Genomic DNA, 10,388 nt, shown 5'->3' on the forward strand with positions numbered 1-10,388 from the left:
TATACAAATTGTGAATTTTATTTCCTCGAAGACCACTTCATAATTCTTAATGATAACATAAGCATTATAGGAACAAATAATAAGTTGTAGATACTGACTGGAGTACTACATCAGGGTTTCAAAGTAACAACCGAGAACTTTATTTTACAATTATATACAGATTTAATGAACTATACAATATTAAACTACATTATAAAAGGGCATTGAATGCGTGAACTGATTGTTGATGCTGTACCTCATAGTACGGTTTACCCTCTATTAGCTCGTTGGACTGGAAAGCACAAGGGGGGTAATTCCATTGCATTTCGTCTACATTATTATTTTGGACGCAATCTTGACCATAACCATAAAATGTTTGTTCTTGCATTTGCATTTCTGGAGACGTACTATTACTTTCTGCGGGGTAATATTGTGCTTCTTCGGGGTAGTATCCCTGATTAGGGTACTGATGCTGATCGCTATAAGTTTCCGTTTGCTGGTACCCGTTTATGAATAATTCTGGTGATGGTGTGTCACTTGACTCCGAACTGCTGGCAGTGAAATGCCATTCATCAGTTTGAATTCGTTCCCAATGCTCCGACCCAGAGTTTTCGTTGAGATTAACAAATGTTGGAGGTGATTCGAGGGTATTATCGTCAGTGGGGAAGTTTAGGTGTAAGGGCTTTTCTAATTGGAAGATTTGTTCAGGTTGAAATGATTCTTCTGTAAGGAGGGCTGACGATTCGTAGTGATATGGTTGTGGTAAGTTGGGTGTGGTTTGCACGGGTGTTGTGTAGGTGCTGTACTGCTGGGGCTCCGCTGGGGTCCACGCCATTTGACCATATGCTTGCTCTGTCTGATCTGAACGCCACCGGCATGAGCAGCCAAACTGTCCGCAGCTGCAGTTCATTACTGTTGTCAAAAATAAAAATAATTATATGATAAAAGTATCTAAATAATTTATAAATATTAGTACGATGTGTTGTGAATATTTAACTTTTTGTGGCAGTTAAGATAGGTACTCGTATGTAGGTATCTATATGATTTTATCAAATTAATTAATTCAAAATAAAGCACTAAAACTATTATGCTCGATACCTACATAAAAATGAATTATAAGACATAGGTATCTATATCTAATATATAACCTAATATTATATTATTATTATGAAAACCTATTTAATCTATACCTCTCGATTTATTCAATATACATATATGTAGGTATATTATTTGAAGAAAAACGGAAATGACTAATTTTTTTATTACCTCGTTGATTATCAGGTATAAGCGGCGGCGGCTGCGGATGTGGATTACACGGTTTTTGTGAAAGTGACTTGTCTTGCTTTACTGATAATATTTTTCCTCTGATAGGAGCAGTTTCTCTGGACAGGAATAGAGCGAGTCCTCTAACACGTTTTCCAGCACCGAGCGAACGTCTCACTTCGCTGGCGCCTTTTGCTTCGGGTCTGGGATGATCGTGTGCTCCTTTCGCTTGGAAGAATATAGCGTGTTCCGTGTGACGCCAAAAGTGTGTAACAGGATATCCGCAATGTCCACGGCACGGTTGAACTTCTAGTCTGCCGCCACACATTCTATTCGTACACGGTTTACCTGAATAGAAGATAATGATTTGTTTACAACAATATAAGGAATATTGCTTACTATTATTGGTTTGATATATTATTATTTTAGTAGTGTAGATATTAATTTAAAAGGGTGCATCACATAATTTGTACGTGTGAAGTAAATGATACTATACTATGGTCGTTTCAGTTTTATATTAGTCGTAGATCTTATATTTATTTACTAACTTTTAATTTGTCGTATTTACTAATTTTTAATCTATTTATAAGTACTTGTGTTTGAAGAATAGTCAATGCAATCGGATCGACAGAAAATTTGAAAAGGCCTACTCTATTTGAAAGCTATATTTAGAATAATTAGCCCCATTGAAGGATCTTCTCTTTTAGGGCCTTAAGTGCAACGAAAATCTAGTAGTTATCTACTAGATTTTTGTCGGAGGTTAATACATCAAGTACCAAGGTAATTGTTATTGTTTTTTTTTCGTATTATGTAGAGTTAGATATTTTCCCCTGTGTAGAGAAAAAAAATAATCTGGATTCATTACGCAATTTCATTACTAAATACATACCTTGTTGTTTTTTCCTGGCTTTATCACATATAGCTGGTCGTATATGAACTCTGGACCCATCAGCGGTGCGGCATCTTGCGGAACATACAACTACGCCAAGACAGCTTTTCTTTAATATGTGGACGTTATGGTTGTTGGTGTTTCTCATTGCCCAACCAGAGGCGTGTCTTCTGGCCTCCTCGCAGCTTGGAGGATATACTCTGCGAACGTGACCATCGCACCATTCAGCAAACGAATCGAACGACGACACACGCGGTACTACAGCGTCGTTAATGTCCCACTCAGGTGTAGACTGTCCCTCTGACATATCTGCTCGGCTGCTGAAACATAAATAAATATCTAGAGACTACAACATGGGGGTTTTCAAGAAGGGTGTATTAAAGTTACTCAATGGGCGGCAACCCGTACGTTCTCCCCTGGTATTTCAGCGTCCATAGAATACAATAACCATTTACCATCAGATCGACTCTATGCTTAATTCCCACCTTTATGATATAAAAAAAAATCTGCTAGTAGCGATTTGTATGATCGAAGATAAGAGAACTCTACTTTTTGTAATGTACCTTGGGTGTTTTTAAGATCGTATACGGATGATTTATTAAGTCGATTGTGTTCTCATACGTAACCATTAATACACATATTTCTAATTTAAGGATACTCTATAAATAACTAGTGACAACTCATAGAGCCATCTAGTCCCAAACTAAGCAGAGCTTGTAGGTAATAGACATAAGTAACTACTTTGAAATTTAATTGTGATGTTTTTAAATTAATTCAGTAATACAATAAGAACTATACGTTTTTAGATATGTAATTTGTAACTTTTATATTCAAATGGAGGTATTAGGAACATGCCTAGTTATGTAATAGTACAGACATATAAAGTGATTTATCTAGTCCCTTCTTATTTCTACCATTGAATTACAAAATAGTTAAATATAGGTTTCTATATATATATATATATAAAGAGAGAAACGAATCGTAATTTAAAAATGTAAACATCAGTGAAGGATGTTAGCTCAAATTGCGGAGAAAGCTCCCCCTCGCAAGCTTCGTTGAGCCAATTGCTTCGAAATTGCCGTCTGAAGGGGCAGGCCGAGCCTTAATTGGATAAACAACTTTGTACAGAGAGGATAATGTAGGTAAATATAAAGACTGATACGTTCTTTGAAATAAACCGATTGATGTATCTCTAGTCTCTAGGTGGGTACATAATTATATTTTAAATTTTATATAGTTAAGTATAAAATGGAAGAGTCGATATATATAGTAAATGTGGGTATTTTAATTAGATTTTTACGCTTCAAATACATATAAATTAGATGCTTTTCATTATAGGCAAGTGGCATGTTATTACATAAGTCAGATATAAAATTACTAAAAAAAATATACACATAAAATACGTAGGCACGACGATAACAGCTTTAGTTATTTTTTAAAAAATATATGTAGAAAGATATGAGACTTATGGTATGAGAGTTTGGATGTTCGGGGTATTTTTGTTATTTTTAATACAGCTGTATGGCTGAGAAAGTGGAAACAAATCTATCGAGGTAGGGTATTTACTATAAGTAGAAGTGGAGTTGCAATGAAATATATTTGCTGAAACGGTAATATATGACTCAAAAAAATTGCGCAGGACTGCGAGTATAATATAGCCATTTCTGAAGACTGCGCTGTAGGTACCTATTATGTGTGCCATCTATTAAATATACCTATTCTATTATAGATGATTCAGACTAAAATAAAGTTCTCAAAAAAGTTTATTGGCACTCGATAAATGTCATATTATATTAAAACTTAAATGTGACAATAAAACGATATTAAACTTGCCAAAATTAGTGTAGATATAAACATGGACTGTGTTGAATTGAGAAAATTATTTCATCTCTGTTACGTGCTCTACATATTTTTATTATATTAGAAAATACTTAAACCAAAAATAACTATTATAAGACAAAATCTTTGGAGTACAGGTATTATAAAAATACAGAAAAGAACAGTAAAAATATATTTACAACAATTAAATCTACTGTATTTTACGACTACTAATGAAACATTTAAAAAAGTCAATATACCTAACTACTCCTCAGAGCCGTTGAACATACTATATAGCTTTTAGAACAGTAATTTAGCATCAATTATTCGAAATATCCTAAAAAAGATCAAACTCATTTATACTTGACAAATTTTTATATGCTATCTAAATTAACTTTTGATATTAGGAATCTATATGAAACTACAGTTGCTAAATACAAAATATGTTATTGTTCATCTATGTTTTACCTAACGATAGATAAAGATGAATGTTTAAGGTTCTTTCATGCAATTTTTAAAAGTTACAAATATATATATCCATATTATTATATTACTATTTACTACTTCTAGTTCCAAGTGCAAAGTAAGTATATTTCAAGAAGATTTTATCATCGTAATATCTATTAAACTCTATTATCTTTCTCGTTTGTGAGTGTAACTTTCTTTTAAAAATGAATTTTATGTTTATCTAATATTACTTCATCTCTTATTAAATAAATAGTGACTAGCAGTTATATTAATTTATGCACAGACAAATATAGGTATATCAATATGTAATTGATATGTAGATAGTGGCAAGCAGCGCCTGCGCCTGCGTCACCGACTCAATGAGTTTCAATTAGATCCAATTGGCGTCCCTCCGGCACCTTCCACAACCCACCCCACTTTGACTACTTATTTATTTTATGGTTTGATCGACACTATGTTAACCTCGAGGGGAGTGACACCATACTAAGTAGTTTTTAATTGAGAGAATAGGTGTATTACAATACTTAAACTAATTCCTTCGATGAATTTAAATACAACTTTATAGAGATAACAAAAATAGAGATTTACGCAATATAGAAAATATAATAAAAAATTTATATATTGCGTAATCCCTATTTCCAAAAGGTTTTCACTGCGTAAAATTGCAGTATTATTGTGTATTGTAGTGCGATGATTACAGAAAACATATTTCATTATTCTATAAAAATGTACAAAAGATTAAATCTTTGATGGTCAGCATTATACTTTCTACACAGTTCAGCAATCTTGGTTCACCTAAGTATACCCATACATATTATAAATAGGCCAAAGATTTTTGAGCTATTTAGATGTCCCTTAGATTGTGTATTAATCGCGGATGGTAATTAGGTATTAATATCTGTTGCTCAATTTCTATTCTATTATTATATTGGTGTATTATATATTTTTAGTTTGTGTGTTTTTCATTGACAGAACTCTACCAGCTCGGCTTAATTTGTAGGTGTTATTTACATACACCCATATTAATGCATCCTGTTCGTATTATAAAGGTAGGTATAGGTGGTTACATTATATATAACTTTGAAAAATAGGTAAATGTGACTACATCCATCATTTAACACATACACGGTGCTAATTTTGAAAGAGACGATTGTTTGGATCGATCGATCACTTCATATGTAGCCGAATGCCTATTAAGTGAATCAATGTAGAAGTACCTACGCGATAGGTATTATTGGTCAGGAATCCTGAATTAAATAAACAATTTTCTTGTTTAGGCAGGTGGTATAGATACCTACTTCTCTTGTATTGTCGATTTTAATATAACATTATATATGTGTACATCATTGCCTTGCCTTTATTCCATTATTTGGTATAAAGGCTTCTTCCACGGATTCCTATCAACCATCATATCTGAGGTTACTATTTTTTTTATACATAGCCATATCATCTTTCATAGAATCAATCCACTTTTTTTGGGTCTATCTCTTTAATTGTAAAAGAAAGAATATCTAATTAGCTATCGCTTAATGTTACCTATGTACGTACCTATCTATTAAACATATGACATATTAGGTATAACCATTTAATATATAGGTAGGTGTCTACTGCCTGTATATTAAAGGATTTTAAATAAATTAAATTTATTTACAAAATAAATTTTAATATTATTTATCTAATTGAATAAGTGTATTTAACTTTACATATATTTATAATTTAACCTGTCAATTTGTTAACAGTCATAACTAAAGTTGCTCAAGTAGGTACCTAGCTATGATCATGACAACTACTAGTTCGTTTACACCTATTTATTGTAGTTTGGGAAACTTTTTTTATAAACTCTATCCTTCACCTATTGTAGAATGACTCAAATGTTTTCTTAAAATATTATTGTAAAACTATAGGCAGAAGGAATATTAGAAACCATACCTAAGTACGCGGTTATTGAATTTGATAACTGCTTATCATATCATTCGATTCAAGAAGAAAGTCTTAAGTGAATATAGAGTCAAATAAATAATTTATTTAAATATCTTTATCTCATATATTTGTGAATATAGGATGCAATTTGGTACTTACAGGATCACCATCTCCAAATAAATGCAAACGCCAGCACAATCACAATGCACGTAATCTTAAAATATAAAATTCACAGTGTCCACACTAGCACAATATTCACTAGTACAAAAATATATTTGGGATATTTTTTATCGCAAACAAATTTGCAATGCGCTAAATACACATAAACGAGACGAAAGCTCTGCGCGTACTAAGTTGAATGACAAACATAAACATGGGGATGATTTCTCCCCTCCACTCACTTAGGCGAGGAAAAGTGGGGTGCTACAAACGGCCAATATTGACGCTCCGTACGTATGACTCCGCCTTCTGACCAATCAGGGAACGGAATTGATTACCAATGGCAGTTTTCTACGAACGTTTTTTTTTATTTTAGGGAAAATCGTATTTAGGAAATTTCTGTGACGTATTCAGAGATCGTAAATGCATGTGTGGAAATTGATTTTATGTAAGTAGGACAGTTTGTTGGGTTGAATGAGGTCGTTGCAGTTCGAAGGTACAATAAGTTCACCTGAACAGAAACTGTAGTTTTTATTGCCTTTGTTTCCAACTATTTATGAGTAACATAGTTAAATCTAATGCACATATCTAATTAAATAAGAATGCAAAAAGTTATATTTTTAGGTATTGAATATAGGATACATACTTATATAATGACCCAAATACCATAAGGGAGAAGTAATCAATTATTATTAATTCATAAATTCAAGATAACTCTACCAATAGATATAGATATACCTATACAGACGCCCGCGGCTTCGTTTGCTACGAATTTGTATTATGTACCTATAAGTCTATTTATTTTTATAAATGATTGATTCCCAATACACGTTTTCATCCTTTCAGATTATGTTTTGTGATAAAGATAATTTTAGATAGTCCATCCTCACAATGTCTTGATTATTAATGTAACATGTAATGACGTAAACTTTTTAAGTTAAATTTTATTAAGATCTGTTCAGCTATTTAGGTGTGAAAAGGTAAAAGGTACTTACTATGAGTACGGCTGTCTTATTGCATAGGTGCATAATTTATAACATTTAATGTATCTACCTAATGTCTAAAATATAAAAAAAATACTTTATACCTATATTTTTATATTTAGAAATAAATAAATTCACTTTATAGCATATTAGCTGTGACGGAACGACTGTATTAAGGCTGGTTTAAAGTGAGACACGTTCCTGGGTGAGGTAAAATATGTATATTCAGCTCGCTAGTAAAAACTTAAAAAAAGGCCAGGAATATGGTATTACAAAACGATATAGGTAGCTATATAAAGACAGTACCTACGTTCAAATATAGAATTCAAATATATATAAATACTATCAAAAAGGTTGCTTTCGGCAACACTAGCTGTAGCCGCAAATACACCCGAGTGAAAATTAGGTATACCCTATGTATGTTATTCTAATGAATAAACTGTCAAGTTTCATCAAAATTCCTTTAGTAGATATCTAGTTTTTGCATGAAAGAGTAACAAATATCCACCCATAATCATAAATTTTGGCATTTATAATATTAATAAGATAAGTAGCATCGGAATAAATAATTTTAAAATTATGTCTGTTAAAAAGAACCATGAACAGGAGTTTAGTCAGGGCTAGGTTACCGATCATTAATAATAAACACCAAAGCAAAATTAATTTGTACTATAAGGAAATAAAATAGCATTATTGTGTGTATTTAATACAAAATCTGTGAATACAAAAATTGAATTTATACAAGTTTAGTCATTTAATTTTTTTTAGTGTACCTACACATGATTTATATATTCTTTTAAAAACGTGTTAATTTTGCGTAAGTCAGGTATCTAGTATGTATCTAGATTATTCTTGTGGTTGATTTTTTTTTATTTACGTACTTTTGATGACTGCTACCTGCCTACCTGACCTAATATTTCCAATAGGTAACCATAAAACTCGGCGGCGAGACCCACAAATGTGGAAACAATAGACGGATTAAATCATTGTACCAATAAATGAATGAGTGCCGACGTGTATTGGCTAATTTAGTAAAGGAGATAAGAATATAGAACGACCACATTTAGAATGCAGTTTTATGGCACAGATAAGTTGTTACTTTCATTATATTACTTGGAAGTAATTCTCACTTTATGTTTTCTTATTGATTTTTTTTTATAATTTCTTATAGACTTTTATAGTCATAATGTCAACTTCAAAAGCTTGGTCAGTTTTATTACCCAACTACGGTGAAACAAAATGTCTTGCCTTATATTGTCTGCATATTATCTATGTATGTAAGTATCAAGTTAAGTACATAATTTGAAATATAAGTATCGTTGGAAGTATTTTAATCGTTCGCTGGTTCTGATATCATACCTAAAAATACTAGGTAGGTATTTGTATGAAATTCTCCGCCGTGATCCGTGTTGGTTCTATAAAAGTTTTACCTCTCTTTTATTTAGCTTAAAGTTGGGTTTCTTTTTTTGAAACAAATTGTAACTAATTGTGGTTGCTACTGTATGTGTTTACATCATCAGATTATGTACTCATTGTTCGGTTCTGTAGAATCATAATGTAAGGACCTTCAATCCAACTTAAAAAAAGAAGGATATTATCAACTAAGCTATATTTTGTTATTTTTGTTATGTGAGTCTTTACTTTATTCATTTATATATCTACTGAAATGATTTTTTTTTATTTGAAGTACTCAGGTACCTTCTTCAACTAAAAATACTATTGATACCTACTTTCAAATTGGTATAGTAGTTCAAAAATATTAATTCAGGAATTTGATTTTTTTATCAAAATAATGTAGGTATATAACCTACTCATATTTTTTACCAATTGAAGTCAGTTTTTTTGTACCAAACGTACTCGTTAATGTAGGTATATGTTTAGTTATTTTGCTATCAGAAAATAGTTTAGATAAATTGTACCTACTATTTATTTGCATTTAATTTGCATACAATTGTAGTACAAATGTATTAGTCAGTGTCGGTAAATTCTACTATTGGCTGACGCAGACCCCACCGTCTTGTTTCAATTGACGCCCAAATGAAAGAGGTCGTGAGATTTCCGAACAAATTGCGTTCCGTGCCCTGCGGATGTTGCCAATTCGCAAATTGACAACAATTCACTTTTAACTAAGATGTTTCTTACTCATGCTGTGAGATAGTACTTGGTATGCATCATATAACGTGTTTCCTGTAATGTGTTAAGTAGGTGTGTTTTTATGAATTTTATTTTATTTTTTTCCACATTTCAACTTCTTTGTCTACTTACATTCTATCAATCAAATAAATAAATTTATTTGCGAACAATATAGTATACGTTGGTTGTAATTGTAGAATATAAAATCCTATTACGTTTCGCCTCGTTAGGTATGCAAAATTTTAAATTATTCAAAAATTGTTTAATTATTTGTCGTCTTCATTTTGGTTTAAGAGAATGAGGGCTATATATACTGACTTCTATATGGTAGTATGGGCTACACCTACATGAAGTGGACGTAGATATATGTATAGGTAGGTAGGTATATTTGAAATATAGAAATTGCATTTATGATGTCATGAAAATTGAACTTCGCCTATAAACAACAATTTAATTACACAAATGCTATATAATTGTGTAATTAAATTGTACAACGCTCACCAAACATTCGGCATACAGGTAAAATCGTTACAATTTATTTGCTAAACTCGCGTCGAGAGCTTTCCGAGACAGGGGTCGTCTAGCAAACAGCGAATTAGCGGCGAAACATTCGTGAATCAACATTGCCTGATCAAAGCGTGGACTCAGACATGTGGCAGCGCAGAAACTTTTTTACAGTGGTAACAACTGGTGAGTTGCCACTGCTGAGCATTATACCTCTAGTAAACCAATGTCACTAAAACTAGCCAAGTCTTTTCCTGTTAGAACTGCCTATT

General features: G+C 32.0%; 1 protein-coding gene across 2 annotated transcripts; it reads right to left on the reverse strand.

Moving 5' to 3' along the window:
• Positions 1-6,669, reverse strand: LOC131852587 (transcription factor glial cells missing 2-like). Of its 2 annotated transcripts, none has more exons than XM_059203265.1 (4): positions 6,497-6,669; positions 2,132-2,448; positions 1,246-1,590; positions 1-891 (listed from the first exon to the last, which is right to left on the reverse strand). In XM_059203265.1, exons 1-4 carry the CDS (start codon positions 6,505-6,507, stop codon positions 191-193), a joined length of 1,374 nt encoding a protein of 457 aa, XP_059059248.1. In that variant the 5' UTR covers positions 6,508-6,669; the 3' UTR covers positions 1-190. The 2 variants fall into 2 exon arrangements, with proteins under 2 accessions (XP_059059248.1, XP_059059247.1); XM_059203264.1 differs by having other exon boundaries at positions 2,132-2,451.
• Between the last annotated feature and the right edge of the window lie 3,719 nt (positions 6,670-10,388).

The sequence above is a fragment of the Achroia grisella genome, unplaced genomic scaffold, assembly GCF_030625045.1.
Source record: "Achroia grisella isolate CSIRO2021 unplaced genomic scaffold, CSIRO_AGI_Agris_v1 utg856, whole genome shotgun sequence".
Lineage (NCBI taxonomy): Eukaryota > Metazoa > Arthropoda > Insecta > Lepidoptera > Pyralidae > Achroia > Achroia grisella.